At 47.4% G+C, this 20,281-nt stretch overlaps 1 protein-coding gene across 4 annotated transcripts in view; it reads left to right on the top strand.

The window, feature by feature from the left end:
• The window catches only part of xdh (xanthine dehydrogenase), an 81,018-nt gene that overhangs the window by 3,616 nt on the left and 57,121 nt on the right, over nucleotides 1–20,281 (top strand). Inside the window, exons 1-2 of one of the 4 annotated variants that reach the window (XM_064928767.1) lie at nucleotides 16,953–17,175; nucleotides 18,475–18,532. The exons of 1 other annotated variant lie outside the window; for it this stretch is intronic. In XM_064928767.1, coding sequence (XP_064784839.1) covers nucleotides 17,077–17,175; nucleotides 18,475–18,532 — 157 coding nt within the window. In that variant the 5' untranslated portion in view covers nucleotides 16,953–17,076. Of the gene's footprint in view, nucleotides 1–16,952; nucleotides 17,176–18,474; nucleotides 18,581–20,281 lie in introns of those variants that run through there. 2 more of the 4 variants (XM_064928766.1, XM_064928769.1) reach the window with 2 other exon arrangements.

Here is a 20,281-nt window from a genome sequence, read left to right on the forward strand (position 1 = left end):
TAGGGGTGTTGAGGGTGCTGATTTAATACCATACCCACAGGAAGTAGGGGTGTTGAGGTTGCTGATTTAATACCATAGCCCTGGGAAGTAGGGGTGTTGAAGGTGCTGATTTAATACCATAGCAACAGGAAGTAGGGGTGTTGAGGGTGCTGATTTAATACCATAGCCACAGGAAGTAGGGGTGTTGAGGGTGCTGATTTAATACCATAGCCCTGGGAAGTAGGGGTGTTGAAGGTGCTGATTTAATATCATAGCCCAGGGAAGTAGGGTGTTGAAGGTGCTGATTTAATACCATAGCCCCGGGAAGTAGGGTGTTGAAGGTGAAGATTTAATACCATAGCCCCGGGAAGTAGGGTGTTGAAGGTGCTGATTTAATACCATAGCCCAGGGAAGTAAGGCTTTGAGGGTGCTGATTTAATACCATAGCCCCGGGAAGTAGGGTGTTGAAGGTGCTGATTTAATACCATAGCCCAGGGAAGTAGGGTGTTGAAGGTGCAGATTTAATACCATAGCCCCGGGAAGTAAGGTTTTGAGGGTGCTTATTTAATACCATAGCCCCGGGAAGTAGGGTGTTGAAGGTGCAGATTTAATACCATAGCCCAGGGAAGTAGGGTGTTGAAGGTGCTGATTTAATACCATAGCCCCGGGAAGTAGGGTGTTGAAGGTGCTGATTTAATACCATAGCCCCGGGAAGTAGGGTGTTGAGGGTTCTGATTTAATACCATGGCCACAGGAAGTAGGGGTGTTGAGGGTGCTGATTTAATACCATAGCCCCGGGAAGTAGGGTGTTGAAGGTGCTGATTTAATACCATAGACACAGGAAGTAGGGGTGTTGAGGGTGCTGATTTAATACCATGGCCACAGGAAGTAGGGTGTTGAAGGTGCAGATTTAATACCATAGCCCAGGGAAGTAGGGTGTTGAAGGTGCTGATTTAATACCATTGCCCCGGGAAGTAGGGTGTTGAAGGTGCTGATTTAATACCATAGCCCCGGGAAGTAGGGTGTTGAAGGTGCTGATTTAATACCATAGCCCAGGGAAGTAGGGTGTTGAAGGTGCAGATTTAATACCATAGCCCCGGGAAGTAAGGTTTTGAGGGTGCTGATTTAATACCATAGCCCCGGGAAGTAGGGTGTTGAAGGTGCAGATTTAATACCATAGCCCCGGGAAGTAGGGTGTTGAGGGTGCTGATTTAATACCATGGCCACAGGAAGTAGGGGTGTTGAGGGTGCTGATTTAATACCATAGCCCTGGGAAGTAGGGTGTTGAAGGTGCTGATTTAATGCCATAGACACAGGAAGTAGGGGTGTTGAGGGTGCTGATTTAATACCATAACCACAGGAAGTAGGGGTGTTGATGGTGCTGATTTAATACCATAGCCCAGGGAAGTAGGGTGTTGAAGGTGCTGATTTAATACCATAGCCACAGGAAGTAGGGGTGCTGAGGGTGCTGATTTAATACCATAGCCCTGGGAAGTAGGGTGTTGAAGGTGATGATTTAATACCATAGCCCCGGGAAGTAGGGTGTTGAAGGTGCTGATTTAATACCATAGCCACAGGAAGTAGGGGTGCTGAGGGTGCTGATTTAATACCATAGCCCTGGGAAGTAGGTTGTTGAAGGTGATGATTTAATACCATAGCCCCGGGAAGTAGGGGTGTTGAGGGTGCTGATTTAATACCATAACCACAGGAAGTAGGGGTGTTGATGGTGCTGATTTAATACCATAGCCACAGGAAGTAGGGGTGTTGAGGGTGCTGATTTAATACCATAGCCACAGGAAGTAGGGGTGTTGAGGGTGCTGATTTAATACCATACCCACAGGAAGTAGGGGTGTTGAGGGTGCTGATTTAATACCATAGCCCGGGAAGTAGGGGTGTTGAAGGTGCTGATTTAATACCATAGCCACAGGAAGTAGGGGTGTTGAGGGTGCTGATTTAATACCATAGCCACAGGAAGTAGGGGTGTTGAGGGTGCTGATTTAATACCATAGCCCTGGGAAGTAGGGGTGTTGAGGGTGCTGATTTAATACCATAGCCACAGGAAGTAGGGGTGTTGATGGTGCTGATTTAATACCATAGCCACAGGAAGTAGGGGTGTTGAGGGTGCTGATTTAATACCATAGCCACAGGAAGTAGGGGTGCTGAGGGTGCTGATTTAATACCATAGACACAGGAAGTAGGGGTGTTGAGGGTGCTGATTTAATACCATAGCCACAGGAAATAGGGGTGTTGAGGGTGCTGATTTAATACCATAGCCACAGGAAGTAGGGGTGTTGAGGGTGCTGATTTAATACCATAGACACAGGAAGTAGGGTGTTGAGGGTGCTGATTTAATACCATAGTCACAGGAAGTAGGGGTGTTGAGGGTGCTGATTTAATACCATAGCCCTGGAAAGTAGGGGTGTTGAGGTGTGCTGATTCAATACCATAGATTGATAGATTTGACCTTTCTAGCTGGTTTACAGTGAGATATGACCTTTCTTGCTGGTCTGCAGATAGATATGACCTCTCTAGCTGGTCTGCAGGACTGGAGAGAGAATGGTCACTTAATGAATAACATGGACAGTTATGTCAATGACATGTTTGAGCCAGGTAATGTTGCACTGTTGTTGTCCCCGCAGGGAACCTGTGTCGCTGTACTGGTTACAGACCAATTCTGGAGGGGTACAAGACGTTCACCAAAGTAAGACCACACAATCACACCCTGAGTGTCACGCAGCCTCCTGAGGTTGAATAAGGATCATCGCCTTCCTCCTGCTTTCACTTCCATAATTTATTCTCCAATCTGTGGTGTGTATGTGTGTGTGTGTGTGTGTGTGTGTGTGTGTGTGTGTGTGTGTGTGTGTGTGTGTGTGTGTGTGTGTGTGTGTGTGTGTGTGTGTGTGTGTGTGTGTGTGTGTGTGTGTGTGTGTGTGTGGCGGAAAAGGGAAGATAAACGGCTGTTGCATGACCAACAGAGTAGAGACCAAAGGGTACACTGACGAGAGTGTCAACATAAGTATTCTCATTCAATAGACAAATCAAATAAAAATCAAATCAAATGTTTTTATATAGCCCTTCGTACATCAGCTGATATCTCAAAGTGCTGTACAGAAACGCAGCCTAAAACCCCAAACAGCAAGCAATGCAGGTGTAGAAGCACAGTGGCTAGAAAAAACTCCCTAGAAAGGCCAAAACCTAGGAAGAAACCTAGAGAGGAACCAGGCTATGTGTTGTGGCCAGTCCTCTTCTGGCTGTGCCGGGTGGAGATTATAACAGAACATGGCCAAGATGTTCAAATGTTCATAAATGACCAGCATGGTCCAATAATAATAAGGCAGAACAGTTGAAACTGGAGCAGCAGCACGGCCAGGTGGACTGGGGACAGCAAGGAGTCATCATGTCAGGTAGACCTGAGGCATGGTCCTAGGGCTCAAGTCCTCCAAGAGAGAGAAAGAAAGAGAGAATTAGAGAGAGCATACTTAAATTCACACAGGACACCGAATAGGACAGTAGAAGTACTCCAGATATAACAAACTGACCCTAGCCCCCCTACACATAAACTACTGCAGCATAAATACTGTATGCTGAGACAGGAGGGGTCAGGAGACACTGTGGCCCCATCCGAGGACACCCCCGGACAGGGCCAAACAGGAAGGATATAACCCCACCCACTTTGCCAAAGCACAGCCCCCACACTACTAGAGGGATGTCTTCAACCACCAACTTACCATCCTGAGACAGGGCTGAGTATAGCCCACAAAGATCTCTGTCACGGCACAACCCAAGATGGGGGGGGTGCCAACCCAGACAGGATGACCACATCAGTGACTCAACCCTCTCAGGTGACGCACCCCTCCCAGGGACGGTATGAGACAGTGTGCAGAGCCATGGTTGACTGGGAACGTTTCTGGCACAAAATGGTGAGATATTACCATCATGCTGGGCTATAGAGCTAGTTTACAGAGAGACATGGCCTTTCTAGCTGGTTTACAGAGAGACATGGCCTTTCAAGCTGGTTTACAGAGATATGATCTTCCCAGCTTGTTTACAGATAGATATGACCATTCTAGCTCGTCTATAGAGAGATATGACCTTTCTAGCTGGTCTACAGACCTGGTTTACAGTGATATATGACATTTCTAGCTGGTCTACAGTGAGATATGACCTTTCTAGCTGGTCTACAGAGAGATATGACCTTTCTAGCTGGTCTACAGATAGATATGACCTTTCTAGCTGGTCTATAGATAGATATGACCTTTCTAGCTGGTCTACCATGAGATATGACCTCTCTAGCTGGTCTACAGATAGATATGACCTTTCTTGCTGGTCTACAGGGCTGCTCTGCAGGACCGGAGAGAGAATGGTTTTGGACAGAAGCCAGAGGATTGGTTGTTCCAAAGGTTTGAACATGACTTAATGAATAACATGGACTGTTATGTCACCGTCCTTTCTGTATACACAGAGCTAAATTGACTTTTACATAACTATCGCACATTTCGTGATAAAAGCACAAAATTTGGCAGAGAGGTAGATTAATGTACTGAAAAGATTTAAATATCGGTCCATCACAGTTCTGGCACTTGGGGGGACGTATCACCCATCTTATAAAGTAAAGGTTGAATAATATAATTAAATACATAAACACATGAAGGAAAGAGCAGCTTGGCTGATGCAGGAGTTGTCAACACACAACTGACAGGAACAACTCCAGGGTCAAGTTAAGCTTCCAGTATGACTCCCTGGTCAAGTCATTGTTTCCAGTACGAATCTTGAGTCAAGTTAAGCTTCCAGTATGACTCCCTGGTCAAGTCAATGCTTCCAGTATGACTCCTGGGTCGAGTCATTGCTTCCAGTATGACTCCCTGGTCAAGTCATTGCTTCCAGTATGACTCCCTGGTCAAGTCATTGCTTCCAGTAATAGTCACAGTGGTAATTCATGCTAATATTTTATTTTTCCTGTATTGAATTGAGGGGATGTGTCAATCTCTCTCTGTTTCACTTCCAACTGTCTCTCTTTCTTGTCATCTCTCTCCTTCTATCTCCCCTCACCAATGTACATTTTGAAATTTAGACCGATTTGAACCACACATCAATGACAGGTTTGAGCCAGGTAATAGTGTACTGTTGTTGTCCCCACAGGGAACCTGTGTCGCTGTACTGGTTACAGACCAATTCTGGAGGGGTACAAGACGTTCACCAAAGTAAGACCACACAATCACACCCTGAGTGTCACGCAGCCTCCTGAGGTTGAATAAGGATCATCGCCTTCCTCCTGCTTTCACTTCCATAATTTATTCTCCAATCTGTGGTGTGTGTGTGTGTGTGTGTATGTGTGTGTGTGTGTGTGTGTGTGTGTGTGTGTGTGTGTGTGTGTGTGTGTGTGTGTGTGTGTGTGTGTGTGTGTGTGGTGGAAAAGGGAAGATAAACGGCTGTTGCATGACCAACAGAGTAGAGACCAAAGGGTACACTGACGAGAGTGTCAACATAAGTATTCTCATTCAATAGACAACTCAAATAAGAATCAAATCAAATGTATTCATATAGTTTTCGTACATCAGCTGATATCTCAGTGCTGTACAGAATCACAGCCTAAAACCCCAAACAGCAAGCAATGCAGGTGTAGAAGCACAGTGGCTAGAAAAAACTCCCTAGAAAGGCCAAAACCTAGGAAGAAACCTAGAGAGGAACCAGGCTATGTGGGATGGCCAGTCCTCTTCTGGCTGTGCCGGGTGGAGATTATAACAGAATATTTTACATTTACATTTAAGTCATTTAGCAGACGCTCTTATCCAGAGCGACTTACAAATTGGTGAATTCACCTTCTGACATCCAGTGGAACAGCCACTTTACAATAGTGCATCTAAGTCATTAAGGGGGGGGGTGAGAAGGATTACTTATCCTATCCTAGGTATTCCTTGAAGAGGTGGGGTTTCAGGTGTCTCCGGAAGGTGGTGATTGACTCCGCTGTCCTGGCGTCGTGAGGGAGTTTGTTCCACCATTGGGGGCCAGAGCAGCGAACAGTTTTGACTGGGCTGAGCGGGAACTGTACTTCCTCAATGGTAGGGAGGCGAGCAGGCCAGAGGTGGATGAACGCAGTGCCCTTGCTTGGGTGTAGGGCCTGATCAGAGCCTGGAGGTACTGCGGTGCCGTTCCCCTCACAGCTCCGTAGGCAAGCACCATGGTCTTGTAGCGGATGCGAGCTTCAACTGGAAGCCAGTGGAGAGAGCGGAGGAGCGGGGTGACGTGAGAGAACTTGGGAAGGTTGAACACCAGACGGGCTGCGGCGTTCTGGATGAGTTGTAGGGGTTTAATGGCACAGGCAGGGAGCCCAGCCAACAGCGAGTTGCAGTAATCCAGACGGGAGATGACAAGTGCCTGGATTAGGACCTGCGCCGCTTCCTGTGTGAGGCAGGGTCGTACTCTGCGGATGTTGTAGAGCATGAACCTACAGGAACGGGCCACCGCCATGATGTTGGTTGAGAACGACAGGGTGTTGTCCAGAATATGGCCAAGATGTTCAAATGTTCATAAATGACCAGCATGGTCCAATAATAATAAGGCAGAACAGTTGAAACTGGAGCAGCAGCACGGCCAGGTGGACTGGGGACAGCAAGGAGTCATCATGTCAGGTAGACCTGAGGCATGGTCCTAGGGCTCAAGTCCTCCAAGAGAGAGAAAGAAAGAGAGAATTAGAGAGAGCATACTTAAATTCACACAGGACACCGAATAGGACAGGAGAAGTACTCCAGATATAACAAACTGACCCTAGCCCCCCTACACATAAACTACTGCAGCATAAATACTGTATGCTGAGACAGGAGGGGTCAGGAGACACTGTGGCCCCATCCGAGGACACCCCCGGACAGGGCCAAACAGGAAGGATATAACCCCACCCACTTTGCCAAAGCACAGCCCCCACACCACTAGAGGGATGTCTTCAACCACCAACTTACCATCCTGAGACAGGGCTGAGTATAGCCCACAAAGATCTCTGTCACGGCACAACCCAAGATGGGGGGGGGGGTGCCAACCCAGACAGGATGACCACATCAGTGACTCAACCCACTCAGGTGACGCACCCCTCCCAGGGACGGTATGAGACAGTGTGCAGAGCCATGGTTGACTGGGAACGTTTCTGGCACAAAATGGTGAGATATTACCATCATGCTGGACTATAGAGCTAGTTTACAGAGAGACATGGCCTTTCTAGCTGGTTTACAGAGAGACATGGCCTTTCAAGCTGGTTTACAGAGACATGACCTTTCTAGCTGGTTTACAGAGATATGATCCTCCCAGCTTGTTTACAGATAGATATGACCATTCTAGCTGGTCTATAGAGATATATGACCTTTCTAGCTGGTCTACAGACCTGGTTTACAGTGATATATGACATTTCTAGCTGGTCTACAGTGAGATATGACCTTTCTAGCTGGTCTACAGTGAGATATGACCTTTCTAGCTGGTCTACAGATAGATATGACCTTTCTAGCTGGTCTACCATGAGATGTGACCTCTCTAGCTGGTCTACAGATAGATATGACCTTTCTTGCTGGTCTACAGGGCTGCTCTGCAGGACCGGAGAGAGAATGGTTTTGGACAGAAGCCAGAAGCCAGATTGGTTGTTCCAAAGGTTTGAACATGACTTAATGAATAACATGGACTGTTATGTCACCGTCCTTTCTGTATGCACAGAGCTAAATTGACTTTTACATAACTATCGCACATTTCGTGATAAAAGCACAACATTTGGCAGAGAGGTAGATTAATGTACTGAAAAGATTTAAATATCGGTCCATCACAGTTCTGGCACTTGGGGGGACGTATCACCCATCTTATAAAGTAAAGGTTGAATAATATAATGAAATATACATAAACAGATGAAGGAAAGAGCAGCTTGGCTGATGCAGGAGTTGTCAACACACAACTGACAGGAACAACTCCAGGGTCAAGTTAAGCTTCCAGTATGACTCCCTGGTCAAGTCATTGTTTCCAGTACGAATCCTGATACAAGTTAAGCTTCCAGTATGACTCCCTGGTCAAGTCATTGCTTCCAGTATGACTCCCTTGTCAAGTCATTGCTTCCAGTATGACTCGCTGGTCAAGTCATTGTTTCCATGGCGGCTCCTCTCCCTGTTCGGGGGGATCCTCTCCCTGTTCGGGCGGCTCCTCTCCCTGTTCGGGTGGCTCCACTCCCTGTTCGGGCGGCTCCTCTCCCTGTTATGTGGGATCCTCTCCCTGTTCGGGTGGCTCCTCTCCCTGTTCGGGCGGCTCCTCTCCCTGTTCGGGGGGCTCCTCTCCCTGTTCGGGGGGCTCCTCTCCCAGTTCGGGCGGCTCCTCTCCCTGTTCGGGGGGCTCCTCTCCCAGTTCGGGCGGCTCCTCTCCCTGTTCGGGGGGCTCCTCTCCCTGTTCGGGCGGCTCCTCTCCCTGTTCGGGGGCTCCTCTCCCTGTTCGGGCGGCTCCTCTCCCTGTTCGGGCGGCTCCTCTCCCTGTTCGGGCGGCACCTCTCCCTGTTCGGGGGGCTCCACTCCCGGTTCGGGCGGCTCCTCTCCCTGTTATGTGGGATCCTCTCCCTGTTCGGGCGGCTCCTCTCCCTGTTCGGGCAGCTCCTCTCCCTGTTCGGGCGGCTCCTCTCCCTGTTCGGGCGTGTTCGGGCGGCTCCTCTCCCTGTTCGGGCGGCTCCTCTCCCTGTTCGGGCGGCTCCTCTTCCTGTTCGAGCGGCTCCTCTCCCTGTTCAGGCTGCTCCTCTCCCTGTTCGGGCGGCTCCTCTCCCTGTTCGGGGGGCTCCACTCCCTGTTCGGGCGGCTCCTCTCCCTGTAATGTGGGATCCTCTCCCTGTTCGGGCGGCTCCTCTCCCTGTTCGGGGGGCTCCTCTCCCTGTTCGGGGGGCTCCTCTCCCAGTTCGGGCGGCTCCTCTCCCTGTTCGGGGGGCTCCTCTCCCTGTTCGGGCGGCTCCTCTCCCTGTTCGGGGGGCTCCTCTCCCTGTTCGGGGGGCTCCTCTCCCAGTTCGGGCGGCTCCTCTCCCTGTTCGGGGGGCTCCTCTCCCAGTTCGGGCGGCTCCTCTCCCTGTTCGGGCGGCTCCTCTCCCTGTTCGGGGGGCTCCTCTCCCTGTTCGGGGGGCTCCTCTCCCAGTTCGGGCGGCTCCTCTCCCTGTTCGGGGGGCTCCTCTCCCTGTTCGGGCGGCTGCTCTCCCAGTTCAGGCGGCTCCTCTCCCTGTTCGGGGGGCTCCTCTCCCTGTTCGGGCGGCTGCTCTCCCAGTTCGGGCGGCTCCTCTCCCTGTTCGGGCGGCTCCTCTCCCTGTTCGGGCGGCTCCTCTCCCTGTTCGGGCGGCTCCTCTCCCTGTTCGGGGGGCTCCTCTCCCTGTTCGGGCGGCTCCTCTCCCTGTTCGGGGGGCTCCTCTCCCAGTTCGGGCGGCTCCTCTCCCTGTTCGGGCGGCTCCTCTCCCTGTTCGGGGGGCTCCTCTCCCTGTTCGGGGGGCTCCTCTCCCAGTTCGGGCGGCTCCTCTCCCTGTTCGGGGGGCTCCTCTCCCTGTTCGGGCGGCTGCTCTCCCAGTTCGGGCGGCTCCTCTCCCTGTTCGGGCGGCTCCTCTCCCTGTTCGGGCGGCTCCTCTCCCTGTTCGGGCGGCTCCTCTCCCTGTTATGTGGGATCCTCTCCCTGTTCGGGCGGCTCTTCTCCCTGTTCGGGTGGCTCCTCTCCCTGTTCGGGCGGCTCCTCTCCCGGCTCCTCTCCCTGTTCGGGCGGCTCCCCTCCCTGTTCGGGCAGCGCTCGGTGATCGTCTACTCACTGCCACCGTTTCCTGTTAGTTTTGTCTTGATTGTTTTCACCTGTTACGTATTGGCCTATTTACTTCCCGCCTGCTTTTGTGCTCATTCTCCCTGTCAGTGGTGAGATTATTGGCCTATTTAAACTTCCAGGGCCCGCCTGCAGACAGGACATTGCAGTGTTTTTCTGTACTGCCAGACAGGACAGTGTATTTCTGTACTGCCAGACAGGACATTGCAGTGTATTTCTGTACTGCCAGACAGGACAGTGTATTTCTGTACTGCCAGATAGGACAGTGCAGTGTAATTCTGTACTGCCAGACAGGACAGTGAAGTGTATTTCTGTACTGCCCGACAGGACAGTGCAGTGTATTTCTGTACTGCCAGACAGTGCAGTGTATTTCTGTACTGCCAGACAGTGCAGTGTATTTCTGTACTGCCAGACAGTGCAGTGTATTTCTGTACTGCCAGACAGGACAGTGTATTTCTGTACTGCCCGACAGGACAGTGCAGTGTATTTCTGTACTGCCAGACAGGACAGTGCAGTGTAATTCTGTACTGCCAGACAGGACAGTGCAGTGTATTTCTGTACTGCCAGACAGGACAGTGCAGTGTATTTCTGTACTGCCAGACAGGACAGTGCAGTGTATTTCTGTACTGCCAGACAGGACAGTGCAGTGTATTTCTGTACTGCCAGACAGGACATTGCAGTGTATTTCTGTACTGCCAGACAGGACATTGCAGTGTATTTCTGTACTGCTTTTGTGCTTATTCTCCCTGTCAGTGATGAGATTATTGGCCTATTTATACTTCCAGGGCCTGCCTGCTTTGTGCGGGTTTCTTCTCCCTGTCAGTGGTGAGATTATTGTGCTTATTCTCCGTCAGTGGTGAGATTATTGTTCTTATTCTCCCTGTCAGTGGTGAGATTATTGTGCTTATTCTCCGTCAGTGGTGAGATTATTGTGCTTATTCTCCCAGTCAGTGGTGAGATTATTGTGCTTATTCTCGTCAGTGGTGAGATTATTGTGCTTATTCTCCGTCAGTGGTGAGATTATTGTGCTTATTCTCCCAGTCAGTGGTGAGATTATTGTGCTTATGTTTTTACTGTCTGTTATTTTCCCTAGTTTTCGGGACATACCTGTTTATTGGTATTTTTGCCTGTTTGTTGGCTAGACCCAACTTAATAAACGTATGCATTGGAAGCATTGCTCTCTGCTACAAAAGATAGTGTGTAGGCCCCAGTACATCACTGGGGTCAAGCTTACTGCCATCCAGTACCTCTATACCAGGCGGTGTCAGAGGAAAGCTCTAAAAAATAGTTAAAGAATCCAGCTATAGACTGTTCTCTTTGCTGCTGCACGGCAAGCAGTACCGATGCACCAAGTCTGGAACCAACAGGACCCTGAACAGCTTCTACCCCCAAGATTTCTAAATAGTTAACCAATAGTTAACAGTACATTCAGAAAGTATACAGTCCCCTTCACTTCTTCCACATTTTGTTATGTTACAGCCTTATTCTTGTAACGTGTGCGCTGGGAGTCAGGACGCAAGTTCAGTGAGTGAATAATTTAATTAACGAACGAAACATAATTCAAAACAATAAACATCAACATCACACAGACATGAAACAGAAACAATAAAACTCCTGGGGAAGGAACCAAAGGCAGAGACATACATAGGGCAGGTAATCAAGGAGTCCAGGTGAGTGTCATTAAGCGCTGGTGCGTGTGACAATGGTGACAGGTGTGCGTAATGATCAGCAGTCTGGTGACCTAGAGAGGGAGTATTCGTGACTGTACCCCCTCCCTGATGCGCTGCTTCAGCCACAGGACGCCGACCACAGGGACGATCCCGGGGAACGACCGGTCGCCTCCGTAGAGGAACAGGAAACTGACGAGCAGCCTGAAGCACCGGAGCCTGGCGAGCCAGCTGTGGCATGGGAGCCTGCTGAGGCTACCAAGTCTTGAAAACCTGATGAGGCATGGAAGCCTGATGAGTTAGCTGAGGCATCCTCGGTAGACGCGACAACAGACGCTTGACCCGCCAACTGTCTTGACACCCCGATGTACCGGCTGAGGCATGAAAGCCTGAAGAGCCGGCTGACGCATCCTTGGGTGTGGCAGTGGAATCCAGACCCGGCGTCACCTCCAAAACAAAAACAAAAAAACTCTCCCTGATGATTCCTTTTGGTGAAGCGTTATTCTGTAACGTGTGGGCTGGGAGTCCGGAAACAAGTTCAGCGAATTAATAATTTATTAAATGAACTAAGCATAATTCAAAACAAGAAACACGAACATCAAACAGCACACAGACATGAAACAGAAACAATAACGCCTGGGGAAGGAAACAAAGGGAGAGACATATATAGGGCAGGTAATCAAGGAGGTGATGGAGTACAGGTGAATATCAATAAGCGCTGGTGCGCGTGATGATGGTGACAGGTGTGTGTAATAGTCAGCGGTCTGGGGACCTAGAGGTCAGTCAGAGAGGGAGTATACGTGACAATTCTAAAATGAATTAAATCGTTTTTTTCCCGCCTCATCAATCTACACACAATACCCCATAATGACAAAACAAAAACAAGTTTTAAGAAATTTGTGCAAATTTATTACAAATAAAAAACTGAAATATCACTTTTGGTCATGATTACAGCCTCCAGTCTTCTTGAGCATGGGGAGTTTCTCCCATTTTTCTCTGCAGGTCCTCTCAAGCTCTGTCAAACTTGATTGGGAGTGTCGCTTCACAGCTATTTTCAGGTCTCTCCAGAAATGTTCGATCAGGTTCAAAAACGGGCTCTGGCTGTCTGCTTAGGGTCCTTGTCCTGCTGTAAGGTGAACCTTTGCCCCAGTCTGAGGTCCTGAGCGCTCTGGAGCAGGTTTTCATCAAGGATCTCTCTCTACTTTGATCCATTCATCTTTTGCTTGATCCTGACTAGTCTTCCAGTCCCTTCTGCTGAAAAACATCCCCACAGCATGATGCTGCCACCTCCATTCTTCACCGTAGGGATGTAAGAATGATGAAGGCCACTGTGTTCTTGGGGACCTTCAATGCTGCAGACATTTTTTGGTACCCTTCCCCAGATCTGTGCCTCGATACAATCCTGTCTCAGAGCTCTACGGACAATTCCTTCGACCTCTTGGCTTGGTTTTTACTCTGACATGCACTGTCAACTGTGGGACCTTATATAGACAGGTGTGTGCCTTTACAAATCATGTCCAATCAATTGAATTTACCACAGGCGGACTCCAATCAAGTTGAGGAAACATCTCATGGATGATCAATGGAAACAGCATGCACCCGAGCTCAATGTAGAGTCTCATAGCAAAGGGTCTGAATATTTATCTAAATAAGGTATTTCAGTTGTTATTTTTGCAAAATTTTCTAAAAACCTGTTTTTACCCTTTTTATCATTGTGGGGAAATGATGCGGAAGACATCACAGTAAACGTGTCTGAATACTTTCTGAATGCGCTGAATCCGCTGTAGCGACCTGGACACGCTGCATTGGCACTTTCTGAATGCGCTGTAGCTACCTGGACACTCTGCATTGACACTTTCTGAATGCGCTGACTCCGCTGTAGCGACCTGGACACGCTGCATTGGCACTTTCTGAATCTGCTGTAGCGACCTGGACACGCTGCATTGGCACTTTCTGAATCCGCTGTAGCTACCTGGACACTCTGCATTGGCACTTTCTGACTCCGCTGTAGCTACCTGGACACTCTGCATTGGCACTTTCTGAATGCGCTGTAGCTACCTGGACACTCTGCATTGGCACTTTCTGAATCCGCTGTAGCTACCTGGACACGCTGCATTGGCACTTTCTGAATGCGCTGTAGCTACCTGGACACTGCATTGACACGATTTGCACGAACATTTTTTGATTCATCACACACGCTGCTGCTACTGTCTATTATCTATCCTGTTGCCTAGTCACCCTACCTAAATGTAGATATTCCTCGAACCCCTGCACATGGACTCGGTACTGGTACCAATTATCTTTACTCGTTGTGTTTTTATTATCTTACTGATATTTTTCTATTTGCTTTTTATTGATTTATTTGACCTTTATTTAACCAGGCAGGTCAGTTAAGAACAAATTCTTATTTCGGTTACCAGTCCAACGCTCTCACCACTAGGCTACGTTGCAGCTTTGTTGGTAAGTCTCTGTCAGTAAGCATTTCATAGTTAGTCTACACCTGATGTTAATGAAGCATATAAGAAATCCAATTTGATGTGATACAGGAGGACTTTGGACAACAGCGTAGAGCTGACGACTCTACAGTACACCAAAACCCAATTCATTTCATTATGCACTGCTGTTTGCAACCAACAGCAATACAGTTGACATGAAACTGGCCTTAATTAACCTCAACAGTCATAACCTCTGACATTTACTGTATGCAGTTTAATACCACGGGACGTATCCAGACGGTTTTCTGCTTTCGGTTTGTTGCTTTAGATTGTTGCTCTCGTGGTAACAGTCAGAACTATACTCTATGTGGCTACTTAAGGCTTTGAGGAAAGTAAAAGGAATCTCTAGCGTATGAGAGCTGATCTCGGATCTGTCTATATAGTCTCATTCGTTAACATTTAAAAATGGCAAACCTGATTCTAGATCCGCACTCCTACTCTGAGATGCTTTGTGGATATGGGCCCTGATCCTAGATCTGCACTCCTACTCTGAGATGCTTTGTGGATATGGGCCCTGATCCTAGATCCGCACTCCTACTCTGAGATGCTTTGTGGATATGGGCCCTGATCCTAGATCTGCACTCCTACTCTGAGATGCTTTGTGGATATGGGCCCTGATCCTAGATCCGCACTCCTACTCTGAGATGCTTTGTGGATATGGGCCCTGATCCTAGATCTGCACTCCTACTCTGAGATGCTTTGTGGATATGGGCCCTGATCCTAGATCTGCACTCCTACTCTGAGATGCTTTGTGGATATGGGCCCTGATCCTAGATCTGCACTCCTACTCTGAGATGCTTTGTGGATATGGGCCCTGATACTAGATCCGCACTCCTACTCTGAGATGCTTTGTGGATATGGGCCCTGATCCTAGATCTGCACTCCTACTCTGAGATGCTTTGTGGATATGGGCCCTGATCCTAGATCCGCACTCCTACTCTGAGATGCTTTGTGGATATGGGCCCTGATCCTAGATCCGCACTCCTACTCTGAGATGCTTTGTGGATATGGGCCCTGATCCTAGATCCGCACTCCTACTCTGAGATGCTTTGTGGATATGGGCCCTGATCCTAGATCTGCACTCCTACTCTGAGATGCTTTGTGGATATGGGCCCTGCTCCTAGATCCGCACTCCTACTCTGAGATGCTTTGTGGATATGGGCCCTGATCCTAGATCCGCACTCCTACTCTGAGATGCTTTGTGGATATGGGCCCTGATCCTAGATCCGCACTCCTACTCTGATATGCTTTGTGGATATGGGCCCTGATCCTAGATCCGCACTCCTACTCTGAGATGCTTTGTGGATATGGGCCCTGATCCTAGATCTGCACTCCTACTCTGAGATGCTTTGTGGATATGGGCCCTGCTCCTAGATCCGCACTCCTACTCTGAGATGCTTTGTGGATATGGGCCCTGCTCCTAGATCCGCACTCCTACTCTGAGATGCTTTGTGGATATGGGCCCTGATCCTAGATCTGCACTCCTACTCTGAGATGCTTTGTGGATATGGGCCCTGCTCCTAGATCCGCACTCCTACTCTGAGATGCTTTGTGGATATGGGCCCTGATCCTAGATCCGCACTCCTACTCTGAGATGCTTTGTGGATATGGGCCCTGATCCTAGATCTGCACTCCTACTCTGAGATGCTTTGTGGATATGGGCCCTGCTCCTAGAGCTGTGTCTTGGAATAAATGAGGATTTGTGGAAGTAAAAGCTGATCCTAGATCTCTGTCTATGAGTAACATGTGACATTTGCATTGCGTGAGAAGGAACTAAAGTAAATTAAATCTTATTTTGATCATTTCCTGTTGTTGCAGGAAATGAAAACTTGCAGTTTATTCAAGGTTTAAAAAAATATTCTTAAATTGGTAATTTATGTTTTAATATTTCTGATTTGATTTCCCCGAAATAAAAATATACCTACCAAAATATCTATTAATTATAAGCCATACAATAAATCAGATTTCCTGTTGCTGTGGGATTATTATCCTGCTATGAGAATCTGATCAAATTGTTATCTGGAGACTTATTTAAATACAAATGCTTTGTATTCAAGAAACGTAACTCTTGATACAAACTACAAATCTATTCAATAAAATTTAAAAAAACAATCGCATGTAATTGTCATCTCTGACTCTCACTCTCTTTTGGCATATCATTCATTCATTCATTAATTCATTCATTCATTCATCATTCATCTATTTGAAAGAACACATCATGTCTTAATCTTAGCATTGGTATCTCTCTCCCCTGTGTGTTCCATACTTCTAGCTGTCTCATACGCCTCATGCCAAGCCTAGCTCTTTTTTAGTGTTAGTGAATGTTTATTTAAGAAGGTGTCTGGTCTGAAACACCAAAAGAAAAACAGGACGGGAGGTCAGTGAAAGACAGCCACCTCATGAGTACACTACTCACCATGCGTGACCACAAGGCTGATCGATAATCAATAACATGCTATCACGTGTGTCTCTCATGTCATCTCCCGCCTCACATCCCGCCGTGACACATGATTTTGCTGTGTGTCATCCTAATATTCAGTCCAAAGTTGGAGACTTTTTATCATTTTATAACGCTTATATCTTCTTGTCTAGTCACATAACGAAAGAGATATAGAGGGTAAAGGGACAGACGAACGTAGGGAGTTAAACTTTAAAAGGTTGAGAGAGAGAGAGAGAGAGAGACAGAGACAGAGACAGAGACAGAGACAGAGAGAGAGAGAGAGAGAGAGAGAGAGAGAGAGAGACAGAGAGAGACAGAGAGAGAGAGAGAGACAGAGACAGAGAGAGAGAGAGAGAGAGAGAGAGAGAGAGAGAGAGAGAGAGAGAGAGAGAGAGAGAGAGACAGAGACAGAGAGACAGAGAGACAGAGAGACAGAGAGACAGAGAGACAGAGAGAGAGAGAGAGAGAGAGAGAGAGAGAGAGAGAGACAGAGACAGAGAGACAGAGAGACAGAGAGACAGAGAGACAGAGAGACAGAGAGACAGAGAGACAGAGAGACAGAGAGACAGAGAGAGAGAGAGAGAGAGAGAGAGAGAGCGAGAGAGATACAGCGAGAGAGATAGAGGGTGACTGAATGAATATATTCATTGTCACAAGGTGGTGTATCAGTCTTCACTGACAACAGTAGAGTGCGCAAACCACTAACATGTCGGACCTGACCTACAGAGAGCAGACGAACAGGAGTAAACTGACGGATCACAACATGAGCGGAGATGAACTTGTTTTCTTTGTGAATGGAAAAAAGGTAAGATTCACAACTTTTCTTTCTAAGTCAACTTGATCAATAGTTGGTCAGTAATGGTAGGTGGGCTGGTAGGCTAACACGTTATTGAGACTACGCTTAATAAAGATCTATACATTTGATAATTGTGCATTTGAAATACAATGGCTGAAGACGTTGAACGGGAAACGTTTATTATCTTACTACTTCATTCTCATTAACTTTACTCTAATTTATCGCCATAAGCACAAATTAACTGATCACAGAATGTATATGATTATGTGGGGAAATACAGTAAGTTTGGACACACTGACTCATTCAAGGGTTTTTCTTTATTTTTTACTATTTTCTACATTGTAGAATTATTGTGAATATATCAAAACTATGAAATAACACACATGGAATCATGTAATAACCCCAAAAAGTATTTTAACAAATCAAAATATATTTTACATTGTAGATTCTTCAAAATAGCCACCATTTACCTTGATGACAGCTTTGCACACTCTTGGCATTCTCCCAACCAGTTTCACCTGGAATGCTTTTCCAACAGTCTTGAAGGAGTTCCCACAAGCGCTGAGCACTTGTTGGCTGCTTTTCCTTCACTCTGCGGGTCCAACTCATCCCAAACCATCTCAATTGGGTTGAGGTTGGGTGATTGTGGAGGCCAGGTCGTCTGATGCAGCACCTTCTTGGTCAAATCGCCCACACAGCCAGCGTAAGCGCAAACCAGACAGTGTCACCATCAAAACACCCACACCGTCACACCTCCTCCTCCATTCTTCATCCGTTCACCTACACTGCGTCTCACAAAGAACCGTCGGTTGGAACCAAAAATCACAAACATGGACTCATCAGACCAAGGGACAGATTTCCTCCGTTCTAATGTCCATTGCTTATGTTTCTTGGCCCAAGCAAGTCTCTTCCTATTAAAGCTGTCATCAAGGCAAAGGGTGGCTACTTCAAAGAATGTAAAATTGAAGATATATTTTGATTTGTTTAACAGTTTTTTGGTTGCTACATGATTCCATATGTTTTATTTCATAGTTTTGACGTCTTCACTATTATTCTACAATGTAGAAAATGATAAACAATAAAGACAAATCATTGCATGAGTTGGTGTGTCCAAACTGTTGACTGCTACTGTATATATTTCACGCTATGGAATATTTGTATTACGTTGGTTCTTCGATCTCAGTAGCTTTATCCATAATTAATCGCCATGAGAACATTTCGCCTGTTCAGAGTATGTATTTGGAAATATATATTTCATATATGTGTACACGTATAACATGATATACAATATATATGTTATCTCTCCAGATAACAGAGAAGCACGCTGATCCAGAGATGACACTGCTGACATACCTCAGGAGAAAGTGTATCCTGAAACACCTCTCACACAGCCCCGGGAAGTAGGGTGTTGAAGGTGATGATTTAATACCATAGACACAGGAAGTAGGGTGTTGAAGGTGCTGATTTAATACCATAGACACAGGAAGTAGGGTGTAGAAGGTGCTGATTTAATACCATAGCCCCGGGAAGTAGGGTGTAGAAGGTGAGGATTTAATACCATAGCCCCGGGAAGTAGGGTGTTGAGGGTGATGATTTAATACCATAGCCCCGGGAAGTAGGGTGTTGAGGGTGATGATTTAATACCATAGCCCCGGGAAGTAGGGTGTAGAAGGTGAGGATTTAATACCATAGCCCCGGGAAGTAGGGTGTTGAGGGTGATGATTTAATACCATAGCCCCGGGAAGTAGGGTGTTGAGGGTGATGATTTAATACCATAGCCCCGGGAAGTAGGGTGTTGAGGGTGATGATTTAATACCATAGCCCCGGGAAGTAGGGTGTTGAAGGTGCTGATTTAATACCATAGCCCCGGGAAGTAGGGTGTTGAGGGTGATGATTTAATACCATAGCCCCGGGAAGTAGGGTGTTGAGGGTGATGATTTAATACCATAGCCCCGGGAAGTAGGGTGTTGAGGGTGATGATTTAATACCATAGCCCCGGGAAGTAGGGTGTTGAAGGTGATGATTTAATACCATAGCCCCGGGAAGTAGGGTGTAGAAGGTGATGATTTAATACCATAGCCCCGGGAAGTAGGGTGTAGAAGGTGCTGATTTAATACCATGGCCCCGGGAAGTAGGGTGTTTAAGGTGATGATTTAATACCATAGCCCCGGGAAGTAGGGTGTAGAAGGTGCTGATTTAATACCATGGCCCCGGGAAGTAGGGTGTTTAAGGTGATGATTTAATACCATAGCCCTGGAAGTAGGGTGTAGAAGGTGCTGATTTAATACCATGGCCCCGGAAGTAGGGTGTTTAAGGTGATGATTTAATACCATAGCCCTGGAAGTAGGGTGTTGAAGGTGCTGATTTAATACCATAGCCCTGGAAGTAGGGTGTAGAAGGTGCTGATTTAATACCATAGCCCCGGGAAGTAGGGTGTAGAAGGTGCTGATTTAATACCATGGCCCCGGGAAGTAGGGTGTTTAAGGTGATGATTTAATACCATAGCCCCGGGAAGTAGGGTGTTGAAGGTGCTGATTTAATACCATAGCCCCGGGAAGTAAGGTGTAGAAGGTGCTGATTTAATACCATAGCCCCGGGAAGTAGGGTGTTGAAAGTGCTGATTAAATACCATGGCCCCGGGAAGTAGGGTGTTTAAGGTGATGATTTAATACCATAGCCCCGGGAAGTAGGGTGTTGAAGGTGCTGATTTAATACCATAGCCCCGGGAAGTAGGGTGTAGAAGGTGCTGATTTAATACCATAGCCCCGGGAAGTAGGGTGTTGAGGGTGATGATTTAATACCATAGCCCCGGGAAGTAGGGTGTTGAAGGTGCTGATTTAATACCATAGCCCCGGGAAGTAGGGTGTAGAAGGTGCTGATTTAATACCATAGACACAGGAAGTAGGGTGTAGAAGGTGCTGATTTAATACCATAGACACAGGAAGTAGGGTGTTGAAGGTGATGATTTAATACCATAGCCCCGGGAAGTAGGGTGTAGAAGGTGCTGATTTAATACCATAGCCCCGGGAAGTAGGGTGTTGAAGGTGATGATTTAATACCATAGCCCCGGGAAGTAGGGTGTAGAAGGTGCTGATTTAATACCACAGCCCCGGGA

Source organism: Oncorhynchus masou, chromosome 21 (genome assembly GCF_036934945.1).
Source record: "Oncorhynchus masou masou isolate Uvic2021 chromosome 21, UVic_Omas_1.1, whole genome shotgun sequence".
Classification (NCBI taxonomy): domain Eukaryota; kingdom Metazoa; phylum Chordata; class Actinopteri; order Salmoniformes; family Salmonidae; genus Oncorhynchus; species Oncorhynchus masou.